Source organism: Mobula birostris, chromosome 1 (genome assembly GCF_030028105.1).
Source record: "Mobula birostris isolate sMobBir1 chromosome 1, sMobBir1.hap1, whole genome shotgun sequence".
Taxonomy (NCBI): domain Eukaryota; kingdom Metazoa; phylum Chordata; class Chondrichthyes; order Myliobatiformes; family Myliobatidae; genus Mobula; species Mobula birostris.
The window spans coordinates 152228859-152246214 of record NC_092370.1 but is presented as its reverse complement, the minus strand read 5'-3'; the positions used below and the strand labels follow the sequence as shown (position 1 = coordinate 152246214).

At 45.3% G+C, this 17356-nt stretch overlaps 1 protein-coding gene and 1 long non-coding RNA gene across 7 annotated transcripts in view; one reads left to right on the top strand and one right to left on the bottom strand.

Annotated features, from left to right (window-relative positions):
• LOC140200620 (polypeptide N-acetylgalactosaminyltransferase 16-like) overlaps positions 1–17356 on the bottom strand; it is a 329730-nt gene that overhangs the window by 243488 nt on the left and 68886 nt on the right. For all 5 annotated transcript variants that reach the window (XM_072264214.1, XM_072264195.1, XM_072264198.1 and 2 more), the window contains exon 2: positions 12215–12390. In XM_072264214.1, coding sequence (XP_072120315.1) covers positions 12215–12390 — 176 coding nt within the window. The remainder of the gene's footprint in view (positions 1–12214; positions 12391–17356) is intronic.
• LOC140200650 (uncharacterized) overlaps positions 1–17356 on the top strand; it is a 76310-nt gene that overhangs the window by 5325 nt on the left and 53629 nt on the right. For both annotated transcript variants that reach the window (XR_011886685.1, XR_011886684.1), the window contains exon 2: positions 16787–16912. This is a non-coding gene — a long non-coding RNA (uncharacterized lncRNA). The remainder of the gene's footprint in view (positions 1–16786; positions 16913–17356) is intronic.

The following is a 17356-nucleotide window of genomic DNA, read 5'->3' as shown; positions in this document are numbered from 1 at the left end:
AATCTATTGGATGGTGAAAGGGCTTGACAGAATGGAGTGGAGAGGATGTTTCCTGTGGTGGGAGAGTCTAAGACCAGAGGACATCCTTTGAGAATGGAGATGAGAAGGAATTTCTTTAGCCAGAGAGAAGTGAATCTGTGGAATTATTTGGAGGCCAAGTCTGCACGTATATTTAAGGCAGAGGTTAATAGATTCTGGACTGGTCAGGGCATGAAGGGATATGGGGAGAAGGCAGGAGATTGGGGCTGAGACAAGAATTGGATCAGCCATGATGAAATGGCAGAGTAGACTCGATGGGCGAAATGGCCTAATTCTGTTCCTATATCTTATGGTCATGGCCTGTGGACTGTTGCTTCATCTGGTAAGGCCTAAACGGCACTTTGGCACAGATCCACAGCCTCATAACATCAGAGACCTGAGTTTGATCCTCATCTCTGGTGCTGTGTGGGTGTTGCCTATGACTGCACGGATTTCCCCCAGGTCCTCTGGTTTCCTCCGACATCCCAGTGATACACGCAGCGGTAGGTTAACTGGTGCAGTAAACTGACCCGCGTGTGTGGATGAGTGATGGAATCTGGAGAGAATAAAATGGGATTCTGATTCAGCAGAACACCACAAGCAACATAACGAAACAAAACAAAAACAGCACAACAACACAAGAAGCCCCTTTCTTCTCTCCCAGTCACCCACCCACTCACACAAACAGGCTGCCCCTGGAGTCCTCAGCCCCAGGCGCTCAGACTCACAAACAGTGAGCCTCCAACCTCCAGTCACGTCGACCCAGGAACTTTGACTATTGAGCCTCAACTTCTAGACTCACTGACTCGTGTCTTCAGCATCCAATACTGACACGAGGACTCATTGATCATGGACACTGAACTCCAGGTCACAAACTCTGGACTAGCACAGATCTCTGACCCTGGGACCTGCTGACCTGGAGAGGTTACCAGCCCTTGTGTCTCCTGCCTACATGAACCTCCAAACCCTGGACTCACAGGTCTGTGGGGGTTGAATGACTGGGGTGGGGGGGGGGGGGGGCGGTCCACAGGGCTTGCCAACCTGTCCGTGGGGGTCCCTGCCCGTCTACCTCAGAACTCCTATCTGGACTCTGGCTCCTTCCCCTGGATCTTCATTTACTGCCCCTAACCTCTAACTCCCCCTCATCTGACCCCCAACTCCCCATGCTTGCCCCCAAGACCATCCCTACGAAGCTAAAAAGCAATTGTCTAAGCCACCACCTTGACAGACATTGCAGCTCAGTGCCATCTTGACCAGAAATGTGCAATGACTGATCAGTATGAACAAGACAAGCTTTTCACTGCATCACAGTAACTTGACAATAACACACCAAGTCCAATACTAATGCCTTGTGATCAAAAGGATCTTTCCAGGTAAAGTGTTGAATGAGGGTCAGTTTGGTAGGAGGAATATTAATGCAATATAATCAGCGCTATCTTTCCAAATGCTGGAGAGAGACAAAATCTCCCCATGCGGTGACATCTGGTACCTGCGTACTCAGGATCTCAGCACAGATTAAGGCAGCAACACACAAAGTCACCATCAGCACAAGAGCCACATTGGATATAATTCCCCTCCAGAAATTTATAAATTTCATTCCATTTTTGAGTTCCAAGTGAACTGGAAAATGTCCCAGGTAATTGTCAGAGCATATCTGCAGGATTATAGACCACACCCATGTCAAGGACAGAAACTCTTGAAAGCACCTTACACCTGATAACCAGGTGTACATCAGCACTGTTGCCAGTGTCTCAAAGTTTTCTTTATTTTCTGTATATGTTTCATTTGCCGCACTTCCCAGTTCCCCCAAATCATATTTCCAGAACCTTCTGGCTCAGATCCAACAGTGAGAGGATGAGTCTGACCAGCTGACAAAGAACAGGGCCATGTTTTCGCCGTGATTGACTTGGCCCCACAAGGCAAATTCAAACTGACTGCAGACACGGATCAATCTGCGATCTGAAGAGAAGACAGCGGCATTGTTTACGTTCAGAGAGGCCTTGACCTGAGTGCCTCCACTGACTGGGATTGTCACATTCTCCCGATAAGCTCAGCAAAAGGCCGTCACAAACAAGACAGAAGACAGCCTTGCCCTGCTCGGAGGAAAGGTCTCTTTGGTCATGACTATACCAATGAAGAGATGAAAATTAGGTGAGTGAGTCACCATGAACCACCTCACACAATTTCAGCAGTATCTGTATATGGCCCTGGCATCAGACTGCTCGAGGAAACACACTGGGGCTAAGGGGGTGCACCAGAGACTGGTCATTACATGTGTCTTCAGAGCTTTGTTGTATCTTTGTGAATCTTCAGCCCAAATCCCACTGTGAAGAACATGCCCATCATATACACGAGCAATGTTCTGTCAAAAGCCTCCTCCTGATTCAAGTTGACTGGCCAGTGTTCACCCTCTCTCCTACTTAGAGGTGACTGTGTCCCTGTTAAGCTTGCTAAGAGATCTCCCTATGATCTTGGAGGACTCCAATGCAAAGAATGAGGTTTGTTGTTTCCCTGCTTCTTGAAGCCCTCCCTGAGCATCTATCCCATTCAACTGTCGGCGTCAATTATTTTCTGGAGTTGTGCTGTCTGCTTCTGACTCTCTCTTGCTTTCTGGACATTTTTAAGGATAGCTGTCTTGATTGCATTCTACCATTACACAGGAGAATCTAAGTTCTCAACCCTAGCTCTTGGTGCTTTCATGTCCCTCTAGTAATCCTCTCATCCTTCTGTCAGTAACAGCAGAGTGCTACAGTAATTTGGTGGACTTAAGAGTGAACATATTGGACAGAAAATCTATTCTGAACTGGACTGACCTCTCTGGTTTAGACCGAGTGCATAGGTGTGCTCCATCCACAGAGTTAGTGAGCAGCTCATAAGCCTTGCACTCGGGACTCTGAAGATAGTATCAACTTTGCTGATGTTGTGGGACACCACGCACGGCTGCTGGTACCACACACATCCTGAAGATTAGCTTTATCTGTCACATGTACATAGTGAAATGCATCGTTTGCATCAACAAACAACACAGTCCGAGGATGTGCTGGGGGCAGCCTGCAAGTGTCCCCACACTTCTGGCGCCAACACAGCACATCCACAGCACACTAGCACTAACCAGCACAAAAGTAGAATGTAAGGAAAACTGAGCTCCTGGCGGAAACCCACGTGGTCACAAGGAGAATATACAAATGTGCAGACGGCAGCGAGAATTAAACCTAGTCGCTGGTATTGTTAGGGCCAGTGTGGGGTTAGTGTAAGTGGGTGGCCAGCAGAGACACAGTGGCCCAAAGAGGTCCATCCTGTACCTCTCCATCACTCCGGTTGGGGAGGAGTTTAACGAATCCTGAGCTAATACAGAGTGGGAGGCTGTATCTCATCGAGCACAATGCAACAGGTGGACTCCCCGCAGCTCTGGGCTCCAGCAGAAACACAGCTTTTCGCATCATTCCCTCCCTCCACCCCTTTCCCCCACCACCCTCTCTCTTTCTCATGCACGGCAGCTTCTGACGCTGCCTTCGGAGCCACTAGTCAGGGAAACGAAATGCATGCGAGGTGACCTTTCGCTCCCTGGCAGCCTGGATTTATGTACTCATTGTCAATAGCATTTTTGTTGCCAGGATGGTTAAGGAGACAACTGCAAATATAACTCGCTGCCTTTGCTGTCTCCCCCAGAGCTGGAATGTCCTGCTGTCAGTAACATAGCAATAGTCCTCTGACCTCTGCAATGTAAGATAACAGGAAATGAACAAGCCACAAATACAGTCACTATTTTACACTGCCTGGTAGTTGAGCTAATTCTGAATTAAAGGTGCTTTGATGGGGAAATGCCTCACCACTTTTCACAGGATAAAAAGATCACACAGCTATCAGTAAGAACATCATAGTAATCTGCTTTGGAGAGTAAAGGTTCTGTATCTGAACACACATAGCATTCGAAACAGAACAGACAAAATGAGAGCACAAATCTAAGGCCCAACAGAGGCTCTACTTCCTAAGGAAGCTAAAGCACGCTCTCCTCCCTCATCACCTGCTGATCAACTTCTATCGGACAACTATAGAGAGCCTCCTGACGTATTGCTGTGCAGTGTGGTTTGCCAGCTGCACAGAGCAGAACAGGAAGGACTTGCAGCGGGTGGTGAGGGTAGCAGAGCAGGTTATTGGCACAACATTACCCTCCCTCAGAGACATTTATACTGGCAGACTTCAAAAGAAGGCTACTTGTATTTCAAAGGATCCCACTCATCCTGGACATCACCTGTTTTCCCCTCTACCTTCTGGGAAGAGATACAGAGCATTAAGTACGAAGACAAAGAGACTCCTTAACAGCTTCTACCCACAAGCAGTGAAATGTATAACACCTCCTTCCCTTCTCCTGCCCCCCTCCTAAGACGGCGGCAGCTAAATGCATCACACTTCCAGGAATGGCAGGTGTGCGATAGTCCTACCCCCCCCCCCCCAATATATTATTAATTTTGGACTGCACTCCTGAGGTTTTAGAGTTTATTTTATGTATATATTCCTTGTCATGCTGCAAAACGTTGAGCTGCTAAACTGTGTTTCATTGCTCCACAACAATGACAATAAAGATATTCTTCTTCTTCTTCTTCTAAATAAATCTCAGCCAACAGCCACAGCAGAAACACCTCTACAAAGGTTGGGAGCCAATTATTGATGGGTACAGGGCAATTAGCAAAGGTGAGAAGTTAGGAAAAGGTAGAAGGGTGCCTCTGTTAAATAATAGTGGTCTCAGAAAAGCAGGCAGGATTGGTTTTAGATTGGCCACAGAAGACAGAGTAGTGGAGGAGAGGTATTATTCTGAATGGAGATCTGCGACCAGTGACATTCAACAGAAATCAGTGCTGTGATGCCCGTTTCCGCCCATGATGAAGTCAAGCTCCCTTCCGTCACCTCCTTCCATGATGATGTCAAGCTCTCTTCATCACTTCCATCTCCAAGCCCACTACTTTGGCAAGTATTCAGCACCCTGCACCGATGACTCCTTGTCCCATCTCCAACCCTCTTTCCCTTCCTGGACACTCTGCTCTGGATCTCTGCATTTCCAATTGTCTCCGAGACATCAATCAGCTCAACTTCAGCATTCCCCTCTCCTCCTCAGACATTACCCCCTCTGAACAGAAAGGGAAAGAACTGGGATAGGCTGTCGATGGGCAAATGGAGTATAAAATGGGAGTATACAGTTGGGAAGAAGAACAACAGAACAGGTTCCGTAGTTAAATATAGAAAAAGAGCAGAAAGCTGCAGCACAGAGGCATTGAGAGGCCCTTGGGCAGGAAGCAGGGAAAGCTGGTGTGCAAGTGCAGCACGTGATGGAACAAGTCAGTGGAATAACACCCCCGACCTCAGCAGAGTCAGACTATTAAAGAGACAAAGTCTTACTGCAACAGGATAAGATGAGACCACATCCAGAGTACTGCAAATTATTTTGCACCCCACCCCCATCTAAATAAAGATATTATTTTGCTGACCTATGAATAAAGGTTATTTAGAATGACCTGTTGAAACCTATGTGATGTTAAGTTTAACATTCAGTGTTTATGATTCTAATGCGAGACTGGCTGTGTTCCTCTCATGGCAGAGTCCAGAACATGGTCTCAGAATGAAGGTACACTCATGCAACTAACTGCTTCATGCATGAGAAACGGTTTGCGTGTGCAGGCCTGTACTTGATGGAATTCAGGATGAGAGGGTGTGGATCTCATTGAAAACTAACAGAGCTGAAAGGCCTGGATTGAGTGGATGTGGAGTGGATGTCTCCATTTGTAGGAGAGTGTCAGACACAAGGGATGGTCTCAGAATAAAGGGATGCCACATTAAAATTGTGATGAGGAGGAATTTCTTAAGCATATTATGATTCTGTGGAATTTGTTGTCACAGAAAATTGTGGAAGCCAAGTCATCAGACATACTTAAGGCAGAGATTGATATGTTCTAGACTGATAAGAGAGTTAAGGATTTTGGGAGAAGACTGGAGAATGAGGTTCTTAAAAAAAAAACAGCCATGATTAAACAATGGAGCAAACTCAATGGGTGAGATAGCCTAATTCTGCTTATGTATCGTATGGGCTGAGCAGAGGATATTCTTTTCCAAACTGGACAGGTGTAAGTTCTTGCCGAAGAGAAATGAGAGCACACAGACCCAGGGAATACTGAAAACGAGTTAAACAGATTTCTAATCAGTAGAAGATTAAAGTGCATAGGGAAAGGACCAAAAAAAGTGAATAATGTTGGATCTAAAGAGAGAGATTAGCTTTATTTGTCACGTGCACATCAAGATGTTCATTTCGTTTGAGTCAAATCAAATCAGCGAGGATTGTGCTGATGAGCCCGCAACAGCCGCCATGCTACCCACGCCAACAAAGCGTGCCCACAACTCACTAGCCCTAACTACACGTCTTTGGAATGTGGGAGGAAACCAGAGCACCTGGAGGAAACACACACGGTAATGGAGAGAAGGTACTGACAGAGGTGGAAATGAACCACGATCGGTGAGCATAGGGTTACACTAACCGCTACACTACATTGCCGCAGTTGGATCTTACTGGATGTGTGAGCTGGTTTGAAGGGCTGACCAGCCTTCACAGTTCCTACTTATAACCTAACAGTTTGAAGAAATGAAAGCCAATCCAAAAGGTATGCAGATTATAAGGGAGGACTTTGATATACATGATACTGTACATTTAGAAAATTGGAAGGGCAAATGCAGTCTAGCTGAAGGGTCTCAACCCAAAACACTGACTCTCCATTTCCTCCACAGATGCTACTTCACCTGCTAAGTTCCTCCAACCTCTTGTGTGTTGCTCCAAAAGGGAAGTTTAGAGTTTCTACAGAAAGAGGATGAGCTGGAGCTTTTGGAAAACATCAAGTTGGATAAGTCACCGGGATCAGACTACCCCAGGCTACTGTAGGAGGCAAGGGAGGAGATTTCTGAGCCTCTGGCAATGATCTTTACATCATCAATGAGGACAGAAGAGGTTCCAGAGGATTGGAGGTTCACAGATATTGTTCCCTTATTCAAGAAAGGGAGTAGAGATAGCCCAGGAAACTATAGACCAGTGAGTCTTACTTCAGTAGTTGGTAAGTTGATAAGTTGATGGAGAAGATCCTGAGAGGCAGGATTTATGAACATTTGGAGAGGCATAATATGATTAGGAATAGTCAGCATGGCTTTATCAAAGGCAGTCGTGCTTTACAAGCCTGATTGAATTTTTTTGAGGATGTGACTAAACACATTGATGAAGGTAGAGCAGTAGATGTAGTATATATGGATTTCAGCAAGGCATTTGATAAGGCACCTCATGCAAGGCTTATTGAGAAAGTAAGGAGGCATGGGATCCAAGGGGACATTGCTTTGTGGATCCAGAACTGGCTTGCCCACAGAAGGCTAAGAGTGGTTGTAGGTAGGTTATATTCTGCATGGAGGTTGGTGACCAGTGGTGTGCTTCAGGGATCTGTTCTGGGACCCCTTCTCTTCATGATTTTTATAAGTGATCTGGATGAGGGAGTGGAGGGATGGGATAGTAAATTTGCTGATGACACAAAGGTTGAGGGTGTTGTGGATAGTGTGGAGGGCTGTCAGAGGTTACAGTGGGACATCAATAGGATGCAAAATTGGGCTAAATGGCAGATAGAGTTCAACCCAGATAAGTGTGAGGTGGTTCGTTTTGGTAGGTCAAATATGATGGCAGAATATAGTATTAATAGTAAGACTCTTGGCAGTGTGGAGGATCAGAGGGATCTTGGGTCCGAGTCCATAGGATACTCAAAGCTGCTGCACAGGTTGACTCTGTGGTTAAGAACGCATACGGTGCATTGGCCTTCATCAACCATGGGATTGAGTTCAAGAGTCGAGAGGTAATGTTATAGCTATAAAGGATCCTGGTCAGACTCCACTTGGAGTTACGTGCTCAGTTCTGGTAACCTCACTACAGGAAGGATGTGGAAACTATAGAAAGGATGCAGTGGAGATTTACAAGGATGTTGCCTGGATTGGCGAGCATGCCTTATGAGAATAGATTGAGAGAACTTGGCCTTTTCTCCTTGGAGCGACGGAGGATGAGAGGTGACCTGATAGAGATGTATAAAATGATGAGAGGCATTGATTGTGCGGATAGTCAGAGGCCTTTTCCCAGGGCTGAAATGGCTAACACAAGAGGGCACAGTTTTAAGGTGCTTGGAAGTAGGTACAGGGGAGATGTCAGGAGTAAGTTTTGTTTGCAGAGAGTTGCGAGTGCATGGAATGGGCTGCTGGCGATGGTGGTGGAGATGGGTATGATAGGGTCTTTTAAGAGACTCCTGGTCAGGTACATGGAGCTTAGAAAAATAGAGGGCTATGGTAACCCAAGGTAATTTCTAAAGTTAGTACCTGTTCAGCACAGCATTGTGGGCTGAAGGGCCTGTATTGTGCTGAAGGTTTTGTATGTTTCTACGTTTGTCTCATTTCTTCAGCAACCTCTCTCAGGACTCTAGGCTGTAGTCCAACTGGTCCAGGAGATATATCCACCTGAAGACCTTTGAGTTTGCCTTGCACTTTTTCCCTTTGTAATAACAATGGCACTCACTCCTGCTCTCTGACACTCACGGACCTCTGGCACACTGTTAGTATCTTCCACAGTGTACACTGATGCAAAGTACCCATTAAGTTCATCTGCCATTTCTCTGTGCTCCCATTACTACCTCATCAGCATCATTTTCCAGGGGTCCAATATCAACTCTCACCTTCCTTTTACTCTTTATATAACTGAAAAAACTTTTAGTATCCTGCTTTATATTATGGGTTAGTTTGCCTTCACATTTCATCTTTTCCCTTCTAATAGCTTTTTAGTTGCATTTTGTTGGATTTTAAAAGCTTCCCAATCATCCAACTTCCCATTCACTTTTGCTACCTTAAATGCCCTTTCCTTGGTTCTTATGCAGTTCTTAACTTCCCTTGTCAGCCACGGTTCCCTACCCATTTGAGAACAACTTCTTCTGTGGGACATACTGTATCTATTACAAGAAACTTCAGCCATCTTTGCTCTGCCATCATCCCCGCCAGTATCCTCCTCCAATCCACCTGGGCAAGCTCTTCTCATGCCTCTGTAATTCCCTTTACTCCACCATGATCGGGGGTATGGAGGGAAGGCTGGGGCGGGGTTCTGAGTTGGATGATCAGCCATGATCATAATAAATGGCGGTGCAGGCTCGAAGGGCCGAATGGCCTACTCCTGCACCTATTTTCTATGTTTCTATGATATTGATACATGTGACTTACGCTTCTCCCTCTCAATCTGCAATATGAATTCAATCATATTATGATCACTGCCTCACAAGGATTCCCTTCCATTAAGCTCCCTAATAACATCTGGGTTATTAAATGACACCCAATCTAAGATAGCATTTCCCCAAGCAGGCTCAAGCACAAGCTGCTCTAAAACGCTATCTCGTAGGCATTCAACAAGTTCTCTCTATTGTGATCTGATACCAACCTGATTTTCACAATCCTCTTGCATATTGAATTCCCCCATTACAATTGTGACATTACCCTTATTACATGCTTTTTCAGCTCTCTACAATCTCAACCCCACGTCCAAGTTCATAGCTGATAGGGTGGTTAAGAAGGCTTATGGAATGTTTGCTTTTATTAGTCGAGGCACTGAGTTCAAAAATCAAGAAGTTATGTGGCAACTTTTTAAGACTCTGATTAGGCCACATCTGGAGTATTGCGTACAGTCCTGGTTGCCCCACTAAGGAAGGAAGTCGAGGCTTCGGAGAGGGTGCAGAAGAGGTTTACCAGGATGCTGCCTGGTCTAGAGGCCATTTGCAATCTGGAGAAGCTTGTTTTCTCTGGAGTGCTGGAGACTGAGGAGAAATATGATAGAGGTTTACAAGATTTTGAGAGGCATAAATAGAGTAGACAGATGTTTGGATAGATAGATGCATGGATGTAAGGAAGATGGATGGATCTGGACATTGTGTAGGTAGGAAGGAGTAGTGTTTGCGTGTTTTTGATTAGCTTTTCAGATGGTTTGACACAACATTGTGGGCCAAGTAGTCAGTTCCCGTGCTGTACTGTTCTGTGTTAAGGGCCTTTGATGTCAAGGAAAAGAGCAATGGAAATGTCTAATTCCTTTCAACTAATTCCCTTCTAGTTTGCTTCTGAACTCCCTCAGGATCTAATTCCACAAACCTTGACTCTTTCTCATCTCTTTGGTCTTCCCTAAATGGTGGCCATGGGTTGGTCTGACCTCAGGAGCCATCGAGTGTGGTTCTGTCCGCCCGCGCTCTCACTTTTCAGTGATCACTCGTAACTCTCTCTCCTTCCCTGCAACAGCTAAAGCCCATCCACTTCCTCAGACCACCAGCACTGAGGTTAGCATACTCTAACTCTTTGGGTGTCAGGGTAGAGATACATCTCTACCAAGGGAGGTGTAAGAACTCTTTCCCTTTGCCAGCCTGCGGGTCACCCTTGGGCAAGGTGTAGCATCTGCTTAGCCCCCCCACCCCCACCGATCAGGGCCACATGAAGCCATGTGAGCAGGTGGTGGATGGTCGTATGAGCAACTGGTGCATATCACAAGTCCTGGTTATGTGACCATTGACACCAGGCAGAGAGTCTCTGAAGAGTATTGATAATGGCTGGGGTTACCCATCTTGTAAAGACCGTGCCCAGTGGAAGCCAATGGCAAATCACTTCTGTAGAAAAATTTGCCAAGAACAATCATAGTCATGGAAAGAGCACGAGTGCCCACGTCATACAGCATGGCACAAAACCAATGAATGAACTCTGACAACAGAAATTCTGCAGATGCTGGAAATTCAAGCAACACACATCAAAGTTGCTGGTGAACGCAGCAGGCCAGGCAGCATCTCTAGGAAGAGGTGCAGTCGACGAAGGGTCTCGGCCTGAAACGTCGACTGCACCTCTTCCTAGAGATGCTGCCTGGCCTGCTGCGTTCACCAGCAACTTTGATGTGTGTTGGTTGAATGAACTCAGACTCTGTCTGGAATGAGTTAATTAGCCTGGTATGAGCCAGTCGGCCTGGGACAACCCAGACGACACTGGCTGGGCTGTTGAAGTGCGGCTTAGCCATGGCCAACAGCAGTTGAAGTAAACAGGGTACAGACAGGGTCCTTACAGCACAATGGGTTGCCAGTACTGACAGACTGACTTGTATTGGCAATGCATTTGGCAAACGTCTTCAAGCAAACTCAGTAAACAGAGTACAGAGAAGGTGCAATCAAACATATTTTCTCTTGTAACTCAGGTATACAATCATTAATTAAAATTCTCTCAAGCATGTGCTGCGGATAATTATGTCTTTCATGGAAATGAGTAAATTAGCCATTATTTTAAAATTCAACAGGTAAACCAGAAGCCTCTGCTGTTCCACATTAGCCAGACATCCATACTTAAAGGTGAAAGCAGCAGATTATAACGATGAACAGCTGTGTAACATAAGCAGACTTCAGGGTGGACTTATTAACTCTTTACATTGGTGAGGACAGGAAACGCAGTTAACCAAATCATTGCTGGACCAGTGTACGGGCAAATCAACCTTGTTTCCTGCATCCGAAACCAGAAATATGGAGATAGTGGGTGAGGACACAAGCAGGTTTGGGTGCAGATTGCAAACCATCTCCAAACATTTACCCACAATGTCACGGAGGAAGCAGAGGGCATGGGGCTTAGAAATGACCCCTTTAAGTTATCTCACAATTCCACAGGGCACAGCAGCCTTCACAGACACAAGTATAGCTCCAGCAACACTCGAGAAGCTCAAACAATGCAATCAGCACTTCAAGCACCACTGCTCCACCATCAGTGCCCATGGCTGTCGTGTGCATTATCCAGCATTTCTTTCACACCATCTGTGACCTCCTTTATCCAGGACAAAGGTAGGGGGCATAGATGAGCCTCACTATCTGCAAGAACCCCTCCAGGGCTTGCACTGCCTGACGTGTCAGCCTTCTGGCATCACTGAGACTAAATCCTGGAACTCCCTCCTTAACATCACTGGGGAGGCAACTTCACCAGAAGGCCTGAAGCTCTTCAAGAAAGTGGCCCACTCCCCCACCCCCTCAGGTCAATACATTTCTAGTGACATCATGTTCTGTGATTGAAAGAATCAGAAGCTGCCATAACAAGGCCTGACACTTGGGAGAGAATGGAGTACAGGAGCAGCATCTTCAGTTGTCCATACCTGTAGTTTCTGGTGTCTCGGATCTCCCTGTCAGTGGCCAGCTTGTCAGTCTCGCGCTGGTTGAACGCATGGTGCCAATAGGGATCTTCTCCAAGCTGCAGGAGCTTGCTGGAGAGATAGGCCTTCTCATCAAAGGTCTGCACTTTAGTTTTATCTAATGGCAGTGTTTTAGTTATCTGGAAAAAGAAAGGAAGAAATATGATTTCAACACATTTTGGGGTCTGGATCCCTGACCCCACCTCAGCCAAAAGGGCTGGAGTTTCACTGAGGAGCCTCCGACCTCCAGAGGCCAAGGCCCATCGACAGCCTTGAGTAACCAGTATACAAACCAGAGCAAAAGAAATCAGAATCAGGTGTATTATCACCAGCATGTGACGTGAAATTTGTTAACTTAGCAGCAGCAGTTCAATGCAATACATAATCTAGCAGAGAGGAAAAAAAAACATAATAAACAAGTAAATCAATTACATATATTGAATAGATTTTTTTTACAAATGTGCAAAATCAGAAATACTGCATATTTAAAAAAAAGTGAGGTAGTGTCCAAAGCTTCAATGTCCATTTAGGAATCGGATGGCAGAGGGAAAGCTGTTCCTGAATCACTGAGTGTGTGCCTTCAGGCTTCTATATTTCCTGCCTGATGGTAACAGTGAGAAAAGGGCATGCCCTGGGTGCTGGAGGTCTTTAATAATGAACACTGCCTTTCTGTGACACCGCTCCCTAAAGATGTCCTGGGTACTTTGTAGGCTAGTACCCAAGATGGAGCTGACTAGATTTACAACCTTCTGCAGCTTCTTTCGGTCCTGTGCAGTAGCCCCTCCATCCCAGACAGTGATGCAGCCTGTCAGAATGCTCTCCACGGTACAATTATAGAAGTTTTTGAGTGTATTTGTTGATGCCAAATCTCTTCAAACTCCTAATAAAGTATAGCCGCTGTCTTGCCTTCTTTATGACTACATCGATATGTTGGGACCAGGTTAGATCTTCAGAGATCTTGATGCCCAGGAACTTGAAGCTGTTCACTCTCTCCACTTCTGATCCCTCTATGAGGATTGGTATGTGTTCCAATGAAAATACAATGGCCTTTTTCACCTGCAGAGTTCTTTGGAGGTGGAACGTCAGGTCCTGGTGGCCTGCTGCTGTGATGTGAAAACTACTGGTCAGTTTGTGCACAGACAGCAGTGAAAATCAACTGGATCAGGTCATCTGCTTTCAATCAATCAATAGCTAAATATTGACACAGATTAAAAATGCGGGATTAGTCACATGGTGGACTATCCCACATCTACCTGGAATTTTAATCATATCTGGGACAGAGCTCTTTTTACACTGTGCTCCCTGCCTCCCCCTTAACTTGACTGAGTTTTGGTGTTGCCCGTTGCTACACTGTCTTCTCCCAACAGCTTGGCTCCAAAAATGCATTCAGGGACCTCCTCTCCAGGAACTCACACCAATGTGGAGCCAGTAGAGCCTAACTAACCATCCCAAGCAGTCTGCCTCCTCAGCAGCATATTTACTAACCCCATATTTGTTATTATTTTTATTTTTTCTCAGCTCAGGCTGGTAAAACTGAGGTATGGGTATAGAACATAGAACAGTACAACACAGGAACAGGCCATTCCGCCCATAATGTTGTGCTGAACCAGCTAAGCACCCAAACACTAATCCCTCCTGCCTGCACAATGTCTACATCCCTCCATCTTCCTCACATCCATGTACCTATCCAAACGTCTCTTAAAAGCTTCCAATGTATTAGTCTCTACCACCACAGCAGGCAGGGCATTCCAGGCATCGTTATTCTCTGAGTAAAAATCTTACCCCTCACATTCCACACCCCTCCCCCCCCCCCCCCCCCCCCGCAGAGCCTAAAGCCTCTCACCAGATATGCATGCCCTCTGGTGTTAGACACTTCAATCCAGGGGAGTAGATGCTCCCCGTCTACTCTCTATGCCTCTCATAATCTTGTAAACCTCTATCAGATCTGCCCTCAGCCCCCAGTGCTCTATAATTAGGCCATAGGTTTCCAATTGCTCATACAGGTATATCCTATCCAAGAATTTTCTCCAGCAATTTCCCTACAACAGACATGAGACTCGCCGGTATACTGTACCCAGGATTTTCCCTTGTTCCCTTCCTAGAGGTACAACATTAGCCACTCGTCAGTCCTCCAGGACATCACCCGTGGCTGGAAAGGACATGAAGATACTGGTCAAGGGACCAGCAATCTTGACTCTTGTATCCTTCAATAACCTGGGGTAAATCCCATCAGGCACTGGGGACTTACCCAACTTAATAGTCATTAGGAGACCCAACACTTCCTCCTCCTTGACTTCTAGATGTCCTAACGTACTTATACACTCATCACAGACCTCCTGGCCCTCCATATGCTTTTCCTTAGTAAATACTGAAGCAAAGTACTCATTAAATACCTCACTCACATTCTCTGCTTCCAAGCAAATGACCCACCCTCTCTGTGGTTATCCCCTTACTCGTGATGTATGTATAGAATGTCTTGGGATTCACCTTAATCCCATGTGCCAAGAATTTTTCATGGCCCCTCCTGACTTTCCCAATTCCCTTTTTTAATTCTTTTCTAGCTTCTTCACAATCCTCGTGGGTTTCGTTTGATCCTGACTTCCAAAGCTTTACATACTTCCCCTTTTTCTTCTTGACTAAATTCATCACCTCTCTGGACATCCAAGGTTCTCTTATCTTTCCATCCCTGTCCTTCATTCTAACAGGAGCACACCTTTCCTGTACCCTGTGCAATTGATCTTTAAACACCCTCCACACGTCTGATGTGGACTTGCCAGAGAAAAGGTGTTCCCAATTAACGCTTCCTAGTTCCTACCTACAGCTCTTGTAATTTCCCCTAATCCAGTCTAGAACTCTTCCACAAGGACCATAACTATCCTAATCTATAACTATCCTGAAAGTTAAGGAGTTGTGGTCACTGTTCACCTACTGAAAAGTCAGTCACCTGATCATGTTCCAAAGTCTTTCAATTTCCTCTTTTAATTCAGCATATTTCTGGTGTTTTTCATGTATTGAATCTGTACATTGTGTGTGTTTGGAATGGTTACAACTGTACGTTGTGTGTGCTTGGAATGATTACATCTGTACATTGTGTGTGTTTGGAATGGTGACATCCGTACGTTGTGTGTGTTTGGAATGGTGACATCCGTACGTTGTGTGTGTTTGGAATGGTTACATCTGTACGTTGTGTGTGTTTGGAATGGCTATATCCGTACGTTGTGTGTGTTTGCAATGGTTACATCCGTACGTTGTGTGTGCTTCGAATGGTTACATCCGTACTTTGTGTGTGTTTGGAATGGCTGTATCCAGACGTTGTGTGTGTTTGGAATGGCTGTATCCGGACGTTGTGTGTGTTTGGAATGGCTGTATCCGGACGTTGTGTGTGTTTGGAATGGCTGTATCCGGACGTTGTGTGTGTTTGGAATGGCTATATCCGTACATTGTGTGTGTTTGGAATGGCTGTATCCATACGTTGTGTGTGTTTGGAATGGCTGTATCCGTACGTTGTGTGTGTTTGGAATGGCTATATCCGTACGTCGTGTGTGTTTGGAATAGCTATATCTATTAATATACTTTTTTTCTCTTTTGTATTTACACAGTTTGCTGTCTGTTGGCACACTGATTGTTTGTCTGCCCTGTTGGGTGCCGTCTTTCATTGATTCCATTGTGTTTCTTGGATTTGCTGTGAATGCCTGCAAGAAAATGATCCTCAGTTTTATAGGGTGATATATATGTGCTTTGATAATAAATTTACTTTTGAACATTGGACATCTTTAACTTCCTCACCAGAACAACAGTCTGTGTAGATCAGAAAGAACATCACCTCTTCACTGACAATCAACACTGGTGCATCTCAAAGATGCATACTTAACCCAATGCTCTTCTCTCCCTGCACTCACGATTGTGTGGCTAAGCACAGCTCAATGCATCTATAAATTCACCAATGACAACTATTGACGGCAGAATTTCAGACAGTAATGAGGAGGTGTACAGGAGTGAGACAGATAAGCTGGTCGAGTGGAGTTGCAACAATAACCTTGCATTCAACAGGAGGGGGCTTATGCCAAACACAGCATTTAGCCTGATGACCAAAAAAGTTCAATTTTGGTTTCACCAGACCATAGAACCCTCTTCCAGATGACTTCAGAGTCTCCCACATGCCTTCTGGCAAATCTAGCTGACATTTCATGTGAGTTTTTTTTCCAACAGTGGCTTTTTCTTTACCACTCTCCCATAAAGCTGTGACTGGTAAAGCACTCAGGCAACAGTTGTATGCACAGTCTTTCCCATCTCAGTCGCTGAGGCTTGTAACTCCTCCAGAGTTGTCATAGGTCTCCTGGTGGCCTCCCTCACTAGTCCCCTTCTTGCACAGTCACTCAGTTTTGAGGACAGCCTGCTCTGGGCAGATTTACAACTGTGCCATATTCTTTCCATTTCTTGATGATTGACTTAACAGTACTCCAAGGGATATTCAGTAACTTGGAAATTTTCTTGTATCCATCTGCTGACTTGTGCTTTTCAATAACCTTTTCGCAGAGTTTCTTGGAGTGTTCTGGTCTTCATGGTGTAGTTTTTGCCAGGATACTGACTCACCAGCAGTTGGACCTTCCAGACACAGGTGTATTTTACTACAATCAACTGAAACACCTTGACTGTACACAGGTGATCTCTATTTAATTAATTATGTGACTTTGAAAACCAACTGGCTGCACCAGTGATGATTTGGTGTGTCATTTTAAAAGGGGTGAATACTTAGGCAATCAATTATTTTGTGTTTTATATTTGTAATTAGATCACTTTGTAGAGATCTGTTTTCACTTTGACAAAAAGAGTCTTTTTCTGTTGATCAGTGTCAAAAAGCCAAACTAGATCTACTGTGACTCAATGTTGTAAAACAATAAAACATGAAAACTTTGGGGAGGGGGGTGAATATTTTTAAGGGCACTGTTCTTTGTAGATTATTTGGTCATTGTACATTGCCCTGTGATTAGATATTTAGGTTGCTGAAGCAGGACCGGAAGTGCCTGTTCAGTGTTGTATCAGTAAATAAACAGAGGGAGGAGACAGGAGGATGCAGTTGAGAGGGATCATAAACTTGCCATGAAC